Genomic DNA, 24,031 nt, shown 5'->3' on the forward strand with positions numbered 1-24,031 from the left:
GTGTAGAATTTTATATTGAAACCAACGTATCTCTAACGCATTTAAATGGTATATTGTAAAATATATTCCATTCTGCTGGTGAATAGCAAAATCTTTATTGTTATATTTAATTGAGACTTTGGAATGGCTGTTGTGTAGCATAACAATTTCTCTACATCCCGTTTTGTCTTTAAGAAGTTGTTTTAGCTTGTGGGGGTAAACTGGTTTTTCGTTTGTAATTGACTCGTTTATTTCATAATTATGTTTTCCATATATCCCTATGAAACATTTCACTGCATTAATTAAAGAAGCATACTCTAGAAAGTTTGTTTTTATATTAAATTTTGCAATAAAATCGCATTAATGTGGAAATCCTCCATCAGTATTAATTAAATCACTTATGAAACAAACTCTCTTTTCTGCATTTTTTTTATTTTTATAAAAAATAGGCTTCTTATTGTTTAATATTTTACTGTTAAACCAAATGTTTATACTAGTTATATCGTATCATTTTCTATTGGCTGTTTACATTGGATGTTTCGCCAGCTATCTAGAACATCTTCCCAAAAAGTGTTAGTCATGTTTTTAATTTTTAAATTAACAAAATGATCAGCATATATAATTAAAGTAGTGTCGGAAATAGAATAAAACTGATTTTCGTCGATTATTTCTTTCATATTAAACTAACAAGTAAATATTTTCTAAATATCTATTTAATGATACTCTACCTAATTTAGCATTTACTTGTTTGGGCTCTCATTGATGTACAAGGTGGTGTTTACTCTTGAAATTAAAAGAAATATATCAGTAAACAGGTGAGTTGTGCACTTTATTGGAAAAGACTATAGCAAATTTTGATCGACATGTGTCAATTTCATTTAGCCTTAAACAAACTTTTAATTTAAAACTGCAAGTTAACTGGATATTTTGAATTGCATCATAAATTATTAATTATTATCAGCACATTTAGTGAATAAAAATTCAATATAAGTACATTGGAAATTTACACAATCTTGCAACCACTTAAAGGTGCTATATCATAGTTATATGTGAGCATCTGTTTGTGATAAAGATTCTCAAATAAAAATGTATTTTCTACTAGCAGATAAAATTACTTTGTTATAATTATTTATAGGCACATAGTTGAAGGTGTAGTCTTTAAACTGTAAAGTAAAATTTAATAAAAAAATTACTTGCAATAGCTGCCATTATGCAACATTAATGCATAGCACCTTTAATACCGGTATAATAGATCACGTATTCAGAATGGTTCTTGACAGTTTTGCTCAAGCGTTACTTAGAAATGTCTACAAATATTTTGTTTTCGAAAGGGATAGGGGTAAACAGTCATCAGAGACGGTCCCTCACATATTACAACAGCAATGAAATTGACAGATGTCGATCAAAATTTGTTATAGTCTGTTCCAATAAAGGTCACAAATCACCTGTTTACTGACATCTTTCATTTAATTTCAAGAGTAAACACCACCTTGTACACCAGTGACAGCCCAAACAAGTAAATATTAAATTGTTTAGAGTATCATTAAATAGATATTTACAAAATATTTACTTATCAGTTTAATATGAAATACATCATGGACGAAAATCAGTTTATTCTATTTCCGACACTACTTTAGTTCTTTGATCGATATACATGTAACTGACGAGAAAAGACATGCCAGTTTTGTATTGTTTATTCTATTTCCGACACTACTTTAGTTCTTTGATCGATATACATGTAACTGACGAGAAAAGACATGCCAGTTTTGTATTGTTTATTCTATTTCCGACACTACTTTAGTTCTTTGATCGATATACATGTAACTAACGAGAAAAGACATGCCAGTTTTGTATTGTTTATTCTATTTCCGACACTACTTTAGTTCTTTGATCGATATACATGTAACTGACGAGAAAAGACATGCCAGTTTTGTATTGTTTATTCTATTTCCGACACTACTTTAGTTCTTTGATCGATATACATGTAACTGACGAGAAAAGACATGCCAGTTTTGTATTGTTTATTCTATTTCCGACACTACTTTAGTTCTTTGATCGATATACATGTAACTGACGAGAAAAGACATGCCAGTTTTGTATTGTTTATTCTATTTCCGACACTACTTTAGTTCTTTGATCGATATACATGTAACTGACGAGAAAAGACATGCCAGTTTTGTATTGTTTATTCTATTTCCGACACTACTTTAGTTCTTTGATCGATATACCTGTAACTGACGAGAAAAGACATGCCAGTTTTGATCGATATACCTGTAACTGACGAGAAAAGACATGCCAGTTTTGATCGATATACCTGTAACTGACGAGAAAAGACATGCCAGTTTTGATCGATATACATGTAACTGACGAGAAAAGACATGCCAGTTTTGATCGATATACATGTAACTGACGAGAAAAGACATGCCAGTTTTGTATTGTTTATTCTATTTCCGACACTACTTTAGTTCTTTGATCGATATACCTGTAACGGACGAGAAAAGACATGCCAGTTTTGTATTGTTTATTCTATTTCCGACACTACTTTAGTTCTTTGATCGATATACCTGTAACTGACGAGAAAAGACATGCCAGTTTTGATCGATATACCTGTAACTGACGAGGAAAGACATGCCAGTTTTGATCGATATACCTGTAACTGACGAGAAAAGACATGCCAGTTTTGATCCATATACATGTAACTGACGAGAAAAGACATGCCAGTTTTGATCGATATACATGTAACTGACAAGAAAAGACATGCCAGTTTTGATCGATATACATGTAACTGACGAGAAAAGACATGCCAGCTTTGTATTGTTTAACAATAACCTTCCTATTCACGTTATCTTTAGTGATGTTATAAACGTAGATAATGTAATAATGTTAATGTAATTAGTTTTTATGGTCCTGAATTATAACATTTCTTTTAACTTTGTCAGGTTTATTTTGCCAAATGAATTGGTAAAATCGCGTATTTAACTTTTCAACTAACTGTTCTGATGGGCATGGTAGCGAAATTAAGAAATTTGTAATTTTTTGTAATATTACTGATTTTAACACTGTGAGTCTGCCTAATAGTGTAAATGTACGGGCACTCCATGCGTTTAATATAATTTCCATTTCTTCTGTTTTTGGCTCGAAATTACATTGTACATTTAAAGAGAAATTAATACTTAATAAAGTAAATTGAATTGAACCCCATGCTAACTTCCATCTAGAACGATGAAGCACTTGTTTTCCTGCCTATCCATATTATCTTTGATTTTGAACGTTATATTGTTGATGTTTATGCGATGATAAACACCAAAACCAATTTACACACTGTAAAGCGTTACAGTGTTTACGTGATACTGAATTTTACTCTAAATTTTAATTTGATCCAATTGTGACATTTGTATCTTTTGCATAGTTCTTTACACTGTGTTTTAATTTAACTGTTGAATTGTTATGTTGATGTTGATCATTATTTGGTTGCATTTACCATACATTGACACAAAATAGCCAATGTATTTTTAGTCCTGGAGTGTCGTTAAATATTCATTCATTCATTCGAAGAGGGCATCCTGCACTTTTGCTACGTATGTTGACAACTGTGCATTTAATTTATATTTGTTTTGAATTGACAGGAATCCGAGCCAACACTGAATGAAAAAAGGGAAAATATTTTAAATAAGATTTTTTATAAAACAAAGTTAAGATGGTGCAGTCAACGTTAAATAATGTAATCTTATGTACAACGAAAAAACCTTAGATGTCATATATTGTATATGACAATATAAAATAAAATAAAATTATATTTAAACCACCGTCCCATTTAAAAAAATATATATAAAAAAGTGGGTGAAATGAGTCAAATTAGAAACTTCTCAACCGTTTCATCTTGGATAATTAGCAAATATGACAGAAGAACGTGTTAAATAAAGTATTTGTTTTATTGTATGACGTCCAAAGAAAGAATAGGAATAAAAGTCGAGTCAAAAATCTGTTCGTCAAAACCACAAACAGTCAAAATGGTAATTCACAAGCAGGGTCGTCTGATGAAATCACAGGTTCAGGAGCGCGTATGCCCTCCGTGTGTACCCACAACACTGAGTGCCTGGTGCGTGTAAAGCCTGCATTAGGGATATGGCGCCATTGTTCCACTAATGAGACACCAAGTCTGTGGAAGGTTCCTGAGAGTGTGCAGGCGTCCTCCGAGGACATCCCAGATGTGGTCTATGGGATTCAGGTCGAGCGACCTTGAAAGCCAATCCATGACATTGATGCCCGCGTTCTTCAGGTAATCCCTTGTCAAGATGGCCATGTGGGGTCTGGCGTTGTCATGCTGAAAGATCAGGCCTGGACCATGATCTGCTGTGAAGGACACACGTTCCTGGGCTAGCACCTGGTCGCGGTATGCAGCAGCTTTGAGGTTGCTACGGCTGACAGGAGTCGAGAACCTCCATTTCTACAGAAAGCACCCCAAACCATTACACTAGCCTCCGAATCTGTCAACTTCACTCACACAACACTGAGCATGACATTCACAATGTCGTCTCCAAACCCTCGGCCTGCCATAGGCAAATCGCATTGTGAATCTTGATTCATCGCTAAACACGACTCTATTCCATTCCCTATGAGGCAAGTGGCGTTGTGCCCACGGTTGACGTTGACGTTGATGGAATGGGGTCAAAATGGGTCCAACATATGGGCGCTGTGTGTGGAGGTGAGCGGTTCGCAGCCGATTTCGGATCGTTTGCGCGGTCACCCGACGTCTGAAAAGTTCATTACTGTTTGCTGTCATGAAACGGTGACGTAACACAATATGACGGTCATCTGCCTATGACGTCACACGTGGTCTACCCGGTCAAGAGCAATCAGCTGTGCTGCCCGTTTGTTGTACTCGTGACCGCAGATCATAAATTGCGTGTCGACTGCTACCCAACGCCCTTGCCACGTCAGCTACTGACGTTCCCGCGTGCAACATGCCGACGGCACGTTCACGTTGCAAATTTGTAAGGCGTGGCATCGAAACAGGTCGTAACAAATATCGTTTTAATGTGTTGTTTTGTTGAGTCAGACTACTGTGAGCAAGTAACGATTAAAACACGTGAGCTATTTTAGTCACGTGGCCAGTGGCATGTGCGAAACCATTTTTGCCTTAATGGTGCTGTACACGTGCTATGGATCGGGTCACGTGGTCTGTGATGGGCTTCAAATGGAGTGTAGACATTGTCATTACAATATTTATTCCTGAAAAATACCTGCTTTCAACACTCATTGACTTTATTCAAATTTTAGATTGTGAAGTTTTTAATTTGACTCAGTATATTACAAAACCCGTATATATATAGAATTCGATGGTTGGGAATCTAAGTTATGGGACGATATACTTGAGACAAATTATAATTTTAGTACATTTTTTTATTTTAGATTTGCGTTGCGAGTTTGGAATTGCAATTTGATTTTTGTTATTCGACATACATTTTATTTCAACTTCCTCAATTGTGTATGGATGTGAAATTGTTGCATTATAAATGGACTTCTACGGCAACACGCGATGAGGACAGACGTCTTGCCATGTACTATCGACTTACACCCCCCCCCCACACACACACACACACACCCCACACCCAAACCCTGGGAGGGGGGCTTTTAGCAAGTTACGGGAAGCTGATTGAATATCGCGTCGCTTACACCGGCAACCGTGACTTTGGTGTATGGCAACACGGTTGTAAAGAAGAAGAGGGGGAAGAGAAGGAAGAGGAAAAGCGCGTCAGGGGTGGCACGGGGGGAATCAAAACTGTCGGTGTTCATGTTGCACGTGCAGACAACGCACGTGCAGTGGTGACATGGTTTGCACGTGGCTGCGTTTTTGCGAATATTCACATTTTGGAACTTTATTGTACAGTAGCTGCGTTTTATCGAATGTAACCGTGGGAATGTGTTTGGGACATGCAATGACCTTATATTCACAAAGCATGAACCGGTAGGAAACATAAAATCGGAGTTATAACCCATTTGTACCCTTTTGCGTTTCTTTTTTTGAAGAGTATATGTATTCATAACAGAAAGGAACTTTACGGGTTAGCATGTCTACCTGATCGGGAAAATGTTTACTTAAATGTACAAAACATTGCTTTCCTTTGCTCATGAGATTTTTTGTCAGTGAATCGAGAGATGATGTTAGGAATTTAAAAGAGTCGACGAAGATTAATTACATCGTCAATGGAGAACGACAGAAACTGTTCTGTATTATGCGGAATGCAGCTGAGTTTTCTGTCTGCAAACCTAGTAGATGCTTGTAGATTTAAATGCGTGTCATACCGTTCGCTGTTATGAAGCACACATATCACTTCTTTTTCCAGTTTGAAATTTAAATTACAGTAACCATGACAGACTCCCCTAAACTTTCCCGTGAGGTGACAGTGGTCAACGTGCCTACTGTAATCTAACTCTTCACCGCACAGATAACAGTGTGTAGCGTTAGCAATTTCCCATCTTGCTTCGGTCGTGAGCACAACGTCAACGGGATTATTAAAAAATGTCCATTATTTCTTCATATTCCTCTAAAATGCTTTCTATAAAATGTTCTGACGCATCGTTACCGGTGTAGACTTTCAGGGGTTTTGTGTATTTATCTAGGATACTTACGATCTTGTATGCGTAACCACACGGTACGTGTTTTTGTATTCGATTTTTTTCGGATGTGGGTTCGAGAACACTTTCGAAATCACTATATATAATAAAGGGAAATCGCTGTGTTTTATACTTTTGTTTGACACCAAAACATTTGATTGCATCATCATCTGGTGGCATAACTAGTATCTGAGCGTTGTGGTAACAGTAATCTCTGTGTTTGTCTAATCGTTCTTCGCTGGTAAAGGACCACAGACACTTTTTACATATGTAATGTTGTCGATCACTGTATTCCGTACAAGCTATTAAACCGGACAAACTTTTGGTTAGACAGAAATGATTTTTTGGTTTATCGTTAAGTGTATTTTTTGTTAGCATGAGAAGATCAATGTGATGGTTATTTGATACGTTGAAAGATTTGCTTATTCCTATGGGATATACAACCTTCTGGAGTGGAGAGTCTTTAGGTTCGTTTCTACTCACTGGTGGAATTTCTTCATAACCGTAAACATTTATAGTCAAGTCATCATGTTTTTCAAATAAATAGATTTGTTTTAGTGTAACTGGAAATGTTATACCATTGACATTCAGTTTGTCATCATGAGGTAAATAGTGATGCGTTCTCTCTGGGTGTGAATGAATGGGAGCGGGGTACAGTTGCGCCAAAACACAATACAGAAAACATTTGTCATCATCGTTTTGAATGTTAAGGATACTTTTGTTCTTTCGCTTCAACTCTACAGGTAATTTGATGTACGACGCGCCTCTGAAAGGTTGAAATCGAATAACGGTCAGTTTCATGGTAATGACTTCTTCAAAATTAAGATTTGACTCTTCTTCTTCATAGTCGTCTAATCTAATCATAATAGTATTCATTGCAGTAGAATATTGTTCTGCTAAGTCATCTGTCTCTGTAGCAACAATCATTTTGTTTTTGAAGTATGGTTCTACAAACGTCTGTTCACCTTCTGTGGTTACTTTTGACATTTTAATTTGTACACAAATACCCCATTTTATCGATAGTTTTTCTCTTAGTTCTGATTGAATATCACGAATAATGTCACGACGACGTGCGACTAGAAATCTCATCAAGTCCGACCTATCTTGCTCAGTACCGACATAGTCAAATTCTCTCACGTAACCACCCAGAGCTTGTCTATTACAACCTCTGTTTGGAGAAAGTGGCTCGTCGGGAATCTGATTGTGGGTAAGGGGCTTGTGCAGCTATGAGATTAATCTGGGGTGGGGGCGTTGTGTCAGGGTTACGACTAATGGTGGCCGATGGTTTGCGTCGCTTATTATGGGGTTGAACACCGACAGTCTGGGAAGATGTAGTACTGACTGACGGAGCTGGCTTTGCTCGTTTGGTACGTCGCTTTCCCCCCCCCCCCCCCCCCCCCCCCCCGATTGTGTGCGACATACTTTAAAATGTCGTTTTAACATATGCACATTGATAAAGTCTATCAGACATAATGAACACTGAAATGTTCTTTGCGGTTTATGATTTCGAGAGTTGTGTATTGCAAGATCTCTAAATGTTGAAAAAATGCCCTGATACTGATTACACGAATACGTTTGAGGTCTACTGATGCATGCTAAAACGTGATTTTCGAGCATGGTTCGGTCTGAACACTGATACAAACAGTTTATACATTTTAAAGTATGTTTATGAAACCTTTTAACATGTCTGTGATAATTATATTTTCTGGTAAATTGGTCACCACAGAGTTCACATATGAAAATGTGTGACTGATTGAAACAATTCCTTTTATGTCTAAGAAGATCAGAATGTTTTGAAAAGCGGCTCTGACAAACATCACAGGAAAATATTCTACATGTCGTGTGAGAGGACATTTTTAAGGTTTAAAGTACTGTTTATTCCTGATTACGTATATAAACTATTTATTCTCGATTACATATTTTAAACTACATTCTTGATTACATATTTAAACTATCTTTTCTGGATTACATATTAAACTATCTACTTTTGATTACATTTGGTTTAAAACTTTGATCACATTTTATATTAACATGTTGCACATGAACACTTTCAGTAACCTGCAAATAAATAATAATAATCTTTTAACTAAGCTGTTTTAGAAATGTTTAGTGAATAAACCATATTTTCAAGTTATAACAACTAAACTATCTTAATAAATTCAATTTATTTCTAAAGTTATATGTTAAACATCTAAATATTTAAAACTGATTAAATTCATGTTTATCTGTGTGGTTCACTTTGAAATAGACTAATTTCTTCGTTGTTGAAAAAGGTTAGCTAACAGTTACCTTCTATATAATATAGATTCGGGAGTAAGGAAGAGTTTGCAGCAGCGGTGTCAACCAAAAGTGTGTCTGTTACTTGTAGACGCAGTGATATTTAAAAGAAAAACAATGCATTTCCCGCGATTTTCATTTCTTCACTTTGACAACCAATTGTAAACTGTTTAATTATAGCAATGATGTAAACATAACTATCAAAACCGTTTATAGAACTATTAAAACCGGTTGAGCAACTATTAAAAGCGTACACTCACTAACTGTTTAATGGAGTGATGTCAGTGCACCTACCCTCATTGCTTTACAAAACTATCGACAACACCCAAATTAACTTAATAAGCATGCTTTCTCTCTCGTGACATTATTACTAATGTAACACTGAAATTATATCTTTTAAGCTGTACATTTTTAACGAAAGTTGTACATACGCATTTATTTCTTCCAATATACATTTTTAAAACAGTATTACAATCCATGCTGTGCTGTGCTACACTCTATGTTAAGGTTGATAAATATCCTGTTATGAATAACCGTGTAGTATCTTGTTTCTGCTCTAGAACATATTATTCTATATGTTATTAAATAGTTTAAACGTTGCACTAACAACTATTCTTCGAATTTCACATATAACATTAACAATGTAGATTGTTTTTATTTTCAAATAATCGCTTGCAAAACAAATATGTTAAAACTGAATACTACAAATATATTTTAAAATAAAGTTATGTAGGTAGGGTAATGTACTCTGCGTTTCTAGGTTAACACTTTCTAAAAAGTATTTCAATCCTTTAAAGTACAAACATAAATCGAACAGAAATGTAGCAAATAGTCACACTCGGTGGACTAAACTGAATACGTTTATTATTATTAAGTATTAGTTTTACCCAAGACCATCATCGCAGATGTCACCTGTTATTTCTATAGTTAAATAGAAGCTTTTAAATTAAAGGCGACTCAAAGTCTGGTGTTTCAATGGTAACGTCTTAAAATAGTCTTGGAAGGTTGAAGAACCAAAATATGTTTTTCATTTGGCAATTAAGTATTTAACCCAAAAAGGTTTTTTGAAAAGAAAGTGGAATTTCTAATTTCAAAGAAACATCTCCCATCATTTGAAATTAAAGATGTAGTTGCCACCTATGATTTTCTATAGTCAATAGAAACTTTATCATGATCCAGCACTTTTTAATGTTGGTTAATAGCTTGCTATTTCTAGTCAATAGGAGGAAAAACACCAAGTCACTAAATCGTGGTAAATGGGTTACAGATGTTCTATTGGTTAATAGTAACCTACCAATCGTTTAGACCTTCTACGTTATTGTTATACGGTTCCATAAAAGTGGAAACGCAACAGTTTGTATCACTCTGCGCAGAATATTATTTTGAAAACATATAAAATTGAAGTAACATATTTTTTTAAATGAATCAGTGTAAACAAATTATTTGTTTTTACAAGGACTATACGATGATCAAAATATGGGGCGTCAATAATGAAGTATATATTCACATAAACAAAATTACAAAGTCAGGCACAAAGCACCTGTCTTTTTCGGCACCTAAGTTCCGTGCTCTGATGGAACACAGAGAGGAAATTCTTGCAGCTGTCACTCAGCTGGAGCGCGAGGTGCAGTAAGAGAGCGATATGCTTTCATTAGCCGTTACCGATGAGAGATTGGAGTAGCAGCAACAGCTACAACATCAGCACTACCAACACCCACCTATGGAGAGAGTTCCACTCCATTCCACACGGTGGTTTCAACCGTATGTTGGAGAGGTTTTTTTACAGTGTAACAAGAGTTAACTCCCTTATAGTCCAGTTAGCGTATGCAAATCATATAGAACTCTAGTAAATCAGAAGTGTTTTGGAGTTTTCTTTAACGAATTAGTCAACATATTTATTACAGTTATGTATTGTTACAAATTTATTTTCCAAATAAATGAGAAGAAACCAGTTCCCACACGGGTTTCTCTTAATATATTATATATATGATTAATTCTGTTGAACAAATATCTTGTTTTCAGTACAAATAAGTACCAACATAACATTAAATATGTAGCAATCCCCCCCCCCCCCCCCCCCCCATTCAGGAAATTGTGCTAATGAAGGAAGATCAACTTTAATAATGATTATAATAATAAATTAAACTGTTTTTATTGTTTTCAAGGAACTGGGCTAGGAGTCCCACAACCACTCGAACAGGCACGTGGTGTGCACACAGTTAGAAGAAGTCGGGGAGCGAACCTGCTGGCGGCCCTACAACACCAGCAGCAGCAGCAACAGTCGCAGCAACATCCACAGCAACATCAAGAGCAACATCCACCGCAACAAAACAGATATATAGACATTTCGCCACCACCAAGTGTAACATTTATTGAATGAATTTTAAACAATTAGAATGTAGTAGAAGTTCTTAGTAATAAATAATTAAGTATTATTATGTGTTATTGTGAATTTAGCTACAAATATTTAAATCTGAATATTTATTACAACTATCTTCTTAGACCAAATCAGAGTTTAACGTGAACATCTGCCCTGAACACAGGTGACGAGCTCAGCCGGCTCCTCTGTCCGGGACACTATATTGCAAATTAAGAAATTGTCTCCCCTTGACCATCAAGAAAATCATTTCTTGTTTGATTATGTACTATTGTGCTTTCATATCGGATTACCTATTAAGTGTTTCATGTTGGATATACCTTCTGTGGAATAGGAAAGTTTCTCCTGTGGAATAGGAAAGTTTTTTCATTTTTGGATATATATTCTGTGGAAATTACCTACACTGGATTACTAAACCTACATAGTGTGGAGAATATGTACCCTGCAAACACCTCTCTCTCTCTCGTAGTCGTTTATTATTATTTTTTTTTATTTTTTTTATTATTATTATTATTATTCTTATTATTATTATAGTTCATTAGCTAGATATATTTACCACACCAATATTTCTTCTATACTGGATTTATATAACTCTGAAACATATATCTTTGTATGTACACAACTTAATGTGTGTAATATTTAAAATGTAGTTTTTAATAAATAAATAAATTATAAACTATTTATTATTGTAATTGTTAATTTTAAATAACTATAACATTGCAAATTATGTAATTATTTCCGCTTGCTCATCAATCAATCAATTCTTGATTGTATGTTTTGATGCGATTACCTACTGTGTGGATTTACCTAATGTGGGGATTTACCTACTGTGGATTTACCTACTGTGGGGATTTACCTAATGTGGGGATTTACCTACTGTGGGGATTTACCTACTGTGCGGAGTTGCCTAGTGTGTGTGGATTTACCTACTGTGGGGATTATCTACTGTGGATGTACCTACATAGTCTGGAAAGTATATATATAATATTCATATTAAACTACTATCTAATAAACTAATACCAGTTAGTGTTTAAAATATTACAAACCAGTGTTCTGTGATAAATAATTTTTATTTATTAAATAACATATGTTTGAATTACAAATACTTGTGACTACATGGAATACATGATGGACTAAAATATCTAAAGTAACGACATATGAAGTTGGTTTCAAATAAGTCATTGTGTAATGTATCTTCACTAAACTGACTCATAATAGCATTCATTATCAGTTCAGTTTTACATTTCTGTAACAGGAAATACAAACAATAAAAAGCACATGTCTTGGATTTGATACATTGTATGGATTTGGCGTTGTAAACGTATGATGTACAATGTTTCCTTATTGTAATGTTCGGGTGGTTTCCCAAAACTATCGAAAAACACTGCTTTGTTTTTGTCAAAATAGAACGCCACCCAGTGTTTGCCGGGAAGGTGAGATGGGTCCGTGTTTACAATACACCCCAAGGTCTCCCCCGTTTCAAGCGTGGTAGTGTATCCCTCGAGTAAACACCGACAATACGTGAACGTAGAACTGGCTCGCAGTTGATCGCACACTGAATCTGTTTGCCATTCATGATCTATTTGACAAACACGTTCCTGGTCTGATCAATTTCAATCAAGCTGGGGAATTCACCATACACTATGCAACTCACTGTCTTTGTTAATGCAGATTGAAACTGCACTTCTAACCGTAAATTACCGTGTTTTAATAAACTTAAATAATCAGAGTCCACAAAAACGGGTTCAAGGTTGAACACAAACAGACCATTTCCCAAAGAAAATTCAGTTCTTTCAATATAATTTCCACAATCCAGGTTCCAGCTATTAACACCTTCGAACAAATTCACGTACGCACTGACGTCATCTGCTTCGACGGGTCGACCGGGCACACTGACCCCATCCAAATATAAGCACACCGTTTTCACGAATGAACTCTGGAAGTTAAACGGGTTCTTTGTGTATGATCCACTCACTCCGTTACCGTCGATAAACCCAACAATCAGTCTGTTTGGACACTGCGACTTTGTACACACTGTCCCACACGTAGCTCTGTTGAGAAGACGGGATGCTACTCATTTTAACTTCGGTTTTAGTGAATGGGTACAAGGCGTTAGACTTTTCAAATAGCTAGTTGTGTGTTAAATAAAATAAGTGCACTGTTCATTTTCAATTTACATATCTTGAAGTAAATATCTAACAGCTCGACCTTGTAGTCCTGACCCGACTTCCCAGACATCAAACAAAAGGGGATGGAGCTCCGAAATAACTTAACTGTCATATCCACACCATTCACCAGATATCTGCCCATGTTAAAATATCTTGACACAGGGGCCCTTCCATGGTAACCGGTTTGCTATCTGCAATGAACAAACCTCTGTCGGACAATCCAGCATTTGTTCCAGTGCTTGTGTCTCCTCGTTGTCCTTGTAGAACAGCTGAGACTGAAGTAGCGATTGTTTGGCCTCTGCTCCGTAATTCAGTAGAGTTTGAATGTATGTTTTGTAGGGATAATGATTGTTCGCAGAACTCACCAGCTGACCTTGTAAATACACAGCGACTTGCGACCTCAGAGCTTGCATGAATAAATTTACTGCTGGCACGTGTTAATCTTTAGAAAGTACAGTACCATCGGAGTGTCTCACTTTCAGTTTAACATGTAAACGACTTCGTTTCAAATCCACATAGTCACTTCCACTATTTGCAATTTGAAATTCTACTGGTGACGAATCTGTAATTTGACTAACAGGTCTAACATCGACGTAGTAATGTTAAAACACACTCGTTTGGTATGGGGGCATAGCAAACAGATCCAAAGCACTGGGTAAACCTTCCACAAAGTCTTTGTCTGTGAGGAGTGACATATCGTTTGTTGTTGACGTTTATACAAATATATCTTTTTCACTAACAACTGATTTGTACTTCGATGCGGGAGATCGTTTTTTCTGTACTGTCATGCGTCTGACGTTTTTGCTTCTGACAATAGAAAGCTCCAGCGTCTCTCGGTTTTATATATATTTTTCAAGACCGTTTTTGTCACGTTCATTCTTTTCAGTGTTAGGTTTCACTCTGGATGACATAACTGAACTGAACTAATGTATTCTGTGACGTTGATTTATACGCGCAGACGATCTTCCAAACGTAGTATTTTAAGTACTTGTTCTTTTAAAATGTTCATCCACTCTACAGTTTTAACGTTCATATCCAAATAGTGTTTGCATTGATACTGACACAAAACAACTCCTGGAGTGTTTAATAAAACTGGATCTGCATAAACAAGACGTAACCACCTGTCAGCAACGACATCTTCGTTCAGTTCAACCCATGCAGTTGTGTAGTAGCGTTCGAGCATATCCTCGTGGCAGTGTTTTACAGGTGTGCGTTTTCTCCTCGTCGAACATGCATCCCATGCACATTTTTTTCACAGAATCGCTGAACCAGTTTATACACTTCAAAGGCGTAACTCAGAGTTAACAAATTTTCCAAGCATTTTCTGTTATCAACTGTATCTACTTCATCCACGAGCACACGAGTTGGCCGTATTTTCTTGATTATTATTAGCTTGGTACTGGTAGTCAAATCGCAGAAAGATCGTTTGGCATCCATTTCACATTCAGTACGACTCTTAAACCAACAAGTTGATTTTTTCACTATTGATTCATTAAAACTGCATTCTGATCGTAAAACATATTTCCAGCTGAAGTAAACAGCCTGTGTCTTGTCGTTATAGTTCATCTTTGAACGCAATCGTTACAAATAATAAATAATTACACTTCTCTTTATGTTATAACATATATTCAAATGCATTGTTTAAAAGACTGGTTGCGATTGGCTAATAATAACAAATAAACGGGTTTCAACTGGTTTTCTATTCAAAAGATATTATTTCATCATTGCTAACAATAAACCTTTCAAAGCATATTTAGATAAAGGTCTTTGCACCCATCACCCTTGTCGCAACTAAAAAACCCAACCCCACACAAAAAAACTGACTCAAAATATATATAAATAACACCACTTTCAATAGGTATTTAGTTCCCACTGAAAACGCGGACGTTCCCGCCAAAAAAATTGAAAAAAATGACAATCATCCATCTAACACAATAGGTGCACTTCGTTTGTTCAAAAATCCATTATACGCTCCACTGAACTGGAAAACCCCATTATTCGCTTCACTGAACCGGAAAATCAAATTATCCGCTTCACTGAACCGGAAAGACACTAGGTGCACACCCATTGTTCCGGAGGCGGAGGCCATTGTTCCGGAGGGCATATCCATTGTACTGGAGGCGTTTCTATTGTATTCCCATTGTTGTCCCCGTTACGTATAAAATATACTACTGCAGTCCCCGATTTGCTGCGACTCCGCTCATCACCTCGCCTTAGCCAACCTTACCTAGGACAGGTAACCTCCTTTTTAGGGCTTAATAGGACTTAAAGAAATTTTGGCAGTCATTCAAAATGTTATGTTTATTTTTTTATTTTTTTTTATTTGTAACCAGTCCAACACACTTTAATTTGACAGCCCGTCTAAATTGCTAAAACCTTTTAGGCCGAGCACTCTAATTTTATTTTTGGAGGGGTTTTGTTTTTTTCTGTCCAGACTTGAGCAGGTGAATCAGCTTAGTGGTATATGCGAACGTAAAACATTATCCGCATAATAAATTAAGATTATGTAATGGCTGTTTTGCTATGTAATACGTAAAACTGTGGATTCGGTCAAATAGTGAAATCATACAGTGAAACACATACGGCGATGCTAGTTAATAATAACAAGCAACATGTTGATACACGTTATTGTGTTAGATGATTTTTTATAATTATTATTCTGCGCTCATTACTGCCGAAAATTAGTTCTTCCATATTGGTTGAATGCATTCATAATGTCGAAGGGGTGGGACGTAGCCCAGTGGTAAAATGTTCGTTTGATGCGCGGTCGGTCTAGAATCGATCCCCGTCGGCGGGCCCATAAGGCTATTTCTCGTTCTGGCCAGTGCACCACGACTGATATATCAAGAGCTGTCCTGTCTGTGGGATAGTGCATGTAAAAGATTCCTTGCTGCTAATTAAAAAAGTAGCCCATGAAGTGGCGACAGGGGGTTTCCTCTCTCAATATCTCTGTGTGGTCCTTAACCATATGTCCGACGCCATATAACCATAAATAAAATGTGTTGAGTGCGTCGTTAAATAAAATATTTCCTTCCTTCCTTCTTCCTACGTAATTTCCTCCTATTCCAGAACGCGTATCGGAATAACAGTGTCACTACTGAATGGATTATATAGATAACTAGTTATGACGTCGGATATCTGCTTTCTCATTTAAAGGTAAGAATGGGAAATTCAGCCGAGCGGAATTTCTCATTCGGCCTGAACATCTATTATTTCTGGGAAAAAAGCTATAAGAGGTCAAATGAGCGATTTTGTAATGTAGCTATGCCTGTGGTGTCACATGAGCGACGTCAAAAGTCATATCCTGCTACTATACGGATATGACTTTGCTTTATCCGTCATCATATTCTGTCAACAGAAATGGTGGTTGCAGAATAAATAAATGTTGTGTGGTTCACATTATATAAGCTTAAAGTAATAGCGCATCATCTCAAAAAACGTACACGATTTTAACAGACACACTGAAGTATGTTAACACGACTACAAAAGTTCAGATATTTTACACAGTGCATATACAATATTCTTACACACACGTTGGTGAGAACACCATGCGTTATTTTTGGTTACACATGGTTGTTAACACATGTACGTGTGTTAACAATTTCAAAACATACGACTGGCTGCACCTAAGTTATGACCAGGTCACACATGCCATACAACCAATGAAAAGCTACACGATAGAAATCGATTAGACTGTGGCATATAGTTAACCTGATATTCATGTGTCTGCGACACGTAAGCCAGCTACAGGTGCAACGGCTGTCAAAAAAAAAGAAATAAACATGTGCTTAAAACCTGGGGGGTTTTAAGAAATAGAATAATACATTTGTGTCGTTTAGATACCATTTATCTCACAACTCGTTGTTTAAAAACGTACCAAACACGCTTTCGCTCGTTGGATACGTAAGGAATTATATGTAAGAAATATAATAATACATTCGTGTCCGTTAGATACCATTTATCTCACAACTCGTTGTTTAAAAACGTACCAAACACGCTTTCGCTCGTTGGATACGTACGGAATTATATGTATTATTATATAATGAAAATATATCTGTATTCTTATTGGTCAAAAACCAGTCACATGACCTTCCGTAAATAGTGATATTGCCCTGAGACGGTCCCACCGGTCCATCAAAAGTGAGATTGCCCTGACCAATGAAAATAAAGATGAGACAAAATTATATCCAATTAATGAGTAGGTAACACAATATAACGTCAACTGCTAATTCTAATGTAAACAAGCACAAACTTGTGACAAAACGCTTTGCTGTCCTTCAACGAAAAGATAACATATTTAGTCATACTGAGTTTAATACCGCAAATACGACAAAAACAAGGTCAGTAATCGTCAAATTGTGTAAGGAATATTTCGCAGATTTAGAAACGTAAATGATAGGCCTACATCAAAATGCAGTTGGAATCGGCACTCTCAGGATTTTATGTTACAAATAAAAAAATACATTAGGAGGTCCTAATCGGTAACTGTTCAGTATAAATGTATGTTCAGATTTATCACTCTTTTGTTTTATTTTGCTATTAATATGATTTTGACACGCTTGCTAGTTATAATGTCTCGAATTTGATTTTTGTCTTGGTAATGTTTCAACTGTTTATTTCCGTATTCCTCTGTGTGTCATACAGCGTCATAGGATTATGTGACGTCACTAAATCCCATCAGTTTTAACGCATTGCGGGGAAATTATAAGTGTTGGCGTATTTCGATTCTGATAAACAAAGCAGGAATGTACAAGTCTTATGGATGATATTATGTAATAAAACAATTACTGACCACATTTCGGGCAATATCATGTTTTATGGAACTCGGTCAATATCAATTTCTTCGGTCCATAAAACATGATATTGCCCTCAATGACGGTCAATAATTGATAAAGAAATAGAATAATACATTCGTGTCCGTTAGATACCATTTATCTCACAACTCGTTGTGAGACAAATGTTATCTAACGGGCACTCGTGTATTGTTATCTACGTATCTGTATTGTGCTGGTATCAGTTTACACGTCTCGTACTTCGCACCGTGACCAAAGACTCCGTGGTAGAGCAGCTTTCGTCGAACAGAAGAAAATCCACCGCCATTATCGACAGAAATCAATATTGTATGTTCTATGATTGTTCTTGGTTTTTTCCATTTGACACAGACATATGCATTCCCACAAATCTTCGTTTGATAGTGTTTAACACATATACATCAACATGTTAAGTTTCATTCCGTTTGGTGAGCAACATTTGCGCTCTTTTAAAGGGTTACCTGTCTAGGGCCATACCCTGATCAAAATCGGTTGGAGGGGGGGGGGGGGGGGGGGGCATTGTTTTTTTTTTTATAAACAAATGAAACACTATACAAATTAAACCCTAAGATGTGTATGCTATTTTCTGGAGTCAAAAAAAGGTGAGAGTATCAGGGGGGCAACTGCCTCCCCCCTCTCCCCCCCCCCGAAGGGTGTGGCCCTGTCGTCCTGTATGCGGGTTTTCCCCGTATATTGTGGTGTGTTGCGTGTCACATGATCATTCATACTTTGTTCATTCTCGTGGTACCAGGTGATAACATCGGTAAGCGCTATTTATTAAAATGGCAATAACGAAATCGGGAATTCCCGATTTAATCTACTGTGAGCGTTAATGTGAAATGTCTTCCTCCTGAATAAAGTAGATTTGAACCATCAACTAACATAAAACAAACAAATCGATCATTAGACATTTTAAGTATGGTAATGCACAGAATCGCGTATTAAAACAACATTATTTTTTCGCATATGATATTGTAACCATGTGGGTTTTATTGTTTTATTGATTTTAGTATGCACAAAACACATGCACCTAAACCTTTGGCTAGGAGCTGTAGGGACATGCATTTACCTGTCTAAACCTCTGACCTCTGACCAGGGACAGTGACGAGCAACCAATAGACTGGCCAGCTGTGTTTGACCTAGTTGGTGGCTATTCATGGTCACTCACCTGACATTCCTTTACATGCACAGGCTACACACTCTTGATCTGCTTTAAACATACACTGGGATAATTGGTGAGTTATAGTTCTACTTTCTAATTCACTTTACTATTTTACTAACATATAAAGTACAGTTTATAAATTACAAATAAGGTTTAAATAAATAACTACTTCAATTAACATTTACTTTGATAAAGGAATAAACTGAAGTAATGTAAGTATTAGAATTTGGACGTGGCACTTACGCTGTAGCAATAATGGATATCCCTATAGCCAAGCCATAATTAAATGAGTTGTTATTATTGTTTTAGAAATGTATGTGAATAGTGTGTATGTGTGTATATTAAATTAGAATAGTATTAGTTATATTTTACTTGTTTCTTGTAGACTTTTTGACGACTGATGTTACCGCCCTAAAGCCCACAGCTGAAGGTAATGGTATTTCAGTGTCTAGGTAAACCGTATCACCTATGAGGATAATGTTTTCTGTACCGTACCTTTATTTTATTATACTATATATCGCCATATGTGTACTTGTTGTCGGCTGTAAATAATGATTTAAAGCCGCACGCCCTAGTTCCATCCAGCGAAAATAAATTATAATTTGGTTAATCTACTAACCTGTAACACACTTAGATCACGTTTTTATCAAATGGAGTGAAAAAGCAGGTTTTATATCGATAAATACCATGGGAATCCCCATGTCCCAATTGCTTGAAATAATTTTGAAAGTTAGTATTCTGATGTCGACGGTAGATGTCGCTCGAAGCACAACAATGCCTACGTCACGACAAATTTCACAGAGTGCGCACAGACTTCGGGTTCGTTCCTTTCACCTCTCCTGGACATGTTCCAACTGTTCTGTCCTGGTTGTATCCCCTCTCCAGATATCGTAAGACTTAGCAAAATTATTGGTTTTAAGGGTTTGTAATGTTTTGTATTGAGATACTTACTTGTCTGAACTTTATTGTTACTGAAAATGTTCACGAACTGTGAAGAAAAATCTCACAAATGAACAACAAGCAAACGACAACAAATCGGATGTTGATTGCGCGAACCGTGCACGAGAAATCAAACCGAACCAAAATGATAACGGTCACGTGGTATACCAACGTCTGTGACATTGAAATGGGAATATCCCCTCTAAAAATAGATTAGACCTTATCTGCTCAACGGTTTATTCTCAGAGGCCCGTGGCATTTTGTGGTATTACAAACACCAGGATTACCAGGATTACCAAAAAACACTACAGGTGAATGGAAATGTATATTCTAAATAATAAACGGTAAGTAAAGTGCAATTTTATTTGTGAAACAATGGGTTTAATAGCGAAAAACAACGGCGTAATGGTTAACAACTAGGGCGTGTCCCTTTAAGATTACCGGCGATTGATTAATGTTCAGTCGTTTAACGTACGGCAATTCTGTATGTGTATTATGCCTATATTTGATGTTTACTGTAGCGATGTTAACTATTGTTCAGTGTATAGTTCTCTTTTGTTTAAAGGATTTGCTATTATCTGTAGATAATAACTAGACTGCAGAGTATATTTATATATATTTTAATGCGTTTTAATATGGTGTTTTAAGACTGTTTTTATATAGTTGTGGATGTATTTTAATAATGCTATTTTTGCTTATAGGGTTTGTTTGACTATTTATCTGTATTCTCTGGAATAAAGAACCCTATAAAAACATCTTCACCGAGTCCAGTTATCTGTTCGGGGGACGTGAATAATGTATATTGTAAAATCAATGCAAGTGAGCCTATAGTGTCTGGACTGGCTGGACTGTAAAAAGACGATCAATTTAAATACTACTCCCATTTGTGACATCAGTATCTCTGTCTTAAAGTTATGTTATAATGATGAAGACGATGATGATGATAACAATATTAATGATAGTGATAATGATGCCGATGATGTCGATGATATTAATGATAACAATTATGATGATAATAATATTAATGATAGTGATAATGATGCCGACGATGTCGATGATATTAATGATAAAAATGATGATGATAATAATATTAATGATAGTGATAATGATGTCGATGATATTAATGATAAAAATTATGATGATACTAATATTAATGATAGTGATAATGATGCCGACGATGTCGATGATATTAATGATAAAAAATGACGATGATGATAATATTAATAATAGTGATAATGATGGTGACGATGATGATTATATTAATGATAGTGATGTATCATGATGACGGGAGTAGTAGTCGTATTAGTAATTGTTGTTGACCGGCCTCGGCCTCGGTGGCGTCGTGGTTAGGCCATCGGTTTACAGGCTGGTAGGTACTGGGTTCGGATCCCAGTCGAGGCATGGGATTTTTAATCCAGATACCGATTCCTAACCCTGAGTGAGTGCTCCACAAGGCTCAGTGGGTAGGTGTAAGCCACTTGCACCGACCAGAGATCCATAACTGGTTCACCAAAGGCCATGGTTTGTGCTATCCTGCCTGTGAGAAGCGCAAATAAAAGAGCCCTTGCTGCCTGTCGTAAAAGAGTAGCCTATATGGCGACAACGGGTTTCCTCTAAAAAGAAAAGTGCCACAATGACCATATGTTTGTCGTCCAATAGCCGATGATAAGATAAAATATCAATGTGTTCTAGTGCCGTCGTTAAATAAAACAAACTTTACTTCGTTTTTGATTAATTGTTGTTGTTATAGTTATTATTGTTTGTGTTGTTATTGATATTATTATTGATGTTGTTGTCAGTAGTATTGTTGTGTTGCTGTTGTTACAACAGATTCTATATTTATATATCATTTAGATGATATTGTTGTTGGTGTCTTTGTTAAAACAAACCTTTACGAAACACAATACAAATTGTGCATACCCCAGTTGTGAAAATCGATCACACACATTGATGTTAAATACTATACAGAACACAGGCAGTCTTACAAACTCGTTTCGTTTTCCGTGTTGGACTTTCCCAATTCCTCGAGAATAGATATATTGATTTGAAAGCCACACTCACCCTGTGGAGTGTTTGTTCAAGGTATAGATAATACCTATTACATTTAACATTGATGCATAGCTAAGCTTTATTTTTAGATCATAAAAGGTAGGTGTGTTGGTGACAACGGTCGCTTTGAAGATAACATTTCTGATGTCATGACATTTCTAGAACACATTTAACAAGCATGAAATATGACTACACTTTATATTTTGCTGTCTAATGCTTACGTATGGGCTTTTATCGAGAAATTCAAGTAGAGTAACAAAGAGAACAATACCCCTTTGACGTGGGGCTATAAATACGTCTGACTACACACTTACGGTTAAAACTTCGGTTTGTCTGGTCTATAGATCACGTTAACGTGACTAGGATCTCGTATTGGAATGTTTAACGACACCTCGGCACAAAAATATGTATAGGCTATTTTGTGTCAAATAAAGGCAGACACACGAATACGATCAATTAAAGTATAAAGAACTGTGGGGGAAAGTCCATTACAATACAAAAACGAAAATAGTATAATTTAAGCATTTCTATATGAAGCCAGGCAACATAATGTCGATCTGACGTGCATTATAAATACATATGACTAGCGAGTGTGACAACACCCTACTGGGAAAATTCAAAATAAAATTATCTAAAAACGGGTTTCTTCTCTAATACAAACCTATTATGTTTGTAGAGAGAGAGACTACATACATAGATAGATACGGAGTTGAGGTATTGCTAAACATAATGTGTTTATTTCACACACTCATCCAATCTCCGTGTTACTGATAGGTCGCATTACAATGGGGACAGTTAGTACAGTTAATGATGTGAATGTGATATAATACCTGATGATTTGTTTTAAATTAATTTAAAACTCAAATGCAGTTTATTCGCTAACCTGACATTATCATATTAACATATTAACGTCTCTTTTCTTCATTCTAAATCGGGAATTCCCGATTTTATTTTGAGCGCCAGCTGGTGTGTTGCAGATCTCCTATAACACGGTCACCTGACGTGATTACTTTACTGAAGGTTACTTTATAGTCACGCGCTAGGCGACACCCGCCACAAACAGAAACGCCACGGATTGGGGCAGGTCGGCTGGTACTTCGGGGGAAAAGTCGCAGCCAAAGTCGTGTAACTTAAAATGTACGTATGCTAAATACCGCGAGGCGAAGCTTCGTTGAAATGGGTATGCATGTGTTAAAAGACACCACAGCCATAGAAAAACTAACACAGATTTCAGTTGATAACGCTGGCGGAATATATAGTGTTCGAAGAAAATTGCATTATTCTGGAGTACTAGGCCACTGCGTCAAATATCAAACAATGCAACAACAACAGATGTGAAGGTGTAAGCGTGACCTTATTGTGCCAAATAAAATATATTCATAGTCGTGTTAATACACTTACGTGTGTTTCTTATTATTGTGTAGCGAACAAAACCCACATGACAGTAGATCTCTTGTTATAAGACCAAACTGGCAGTGAATTTGTTATTACTATATCACAGTATTATTGTTATTCCTATAAGCGGATAGACGTTGTTATTCATATAAACAGACAGATCTTCGACAGTGGCGTTTTTATTCTTATAAACGGATAGTACTTCGACAGTGGCGTTTTTGTTCCTATAAACGGACAGTTCGACAGTGACACTGTT

At 36.2% G+C, this 24,031-nt stretch overlaps 1 protein-coding gene across 1 annotated transcript in view; it reads left to right on the forward strand.

The window, feature by feature from the left end:
• Positions 1-11,369, forward strand: part of LOC121376810 — a 32,575-nt gene extending 21,206 nt beyond the window's left edge. Inside the window, exon 2 of the mRNA XM_041504583.1 lies at positions 11,040-11,369. Within this exon, the coding sequence (XP_041360517.1) occupies positions 11,040-11,097 (58 nt within the window). The 3' untranslated portion in view covers positions 11,098-11,369. The remainder of the gene's footprint in view (positions 1-11,039) is intronic.
• The last annotated feature ends 12,662 nt before the right edge of the window (positions 11,370-24,031 follow it).

The sequence above is a fragment of the Gigantopelta aegis genome, chromosome 7 (assembly GCF_016097555.1).
Source record: "Gigantopelta aegis isolate Gae_Host chromosome 7, Gae_host_genome, whole genome shotgun sequence".
Classification (NCBI taxonomy): domain Eukaryota; kingdom Metazoa; phylum Mollusca; class Gastropoda; order Neomphalida; family Peltospiridae; genus Gigantopelta; species Gigantopelta aegis.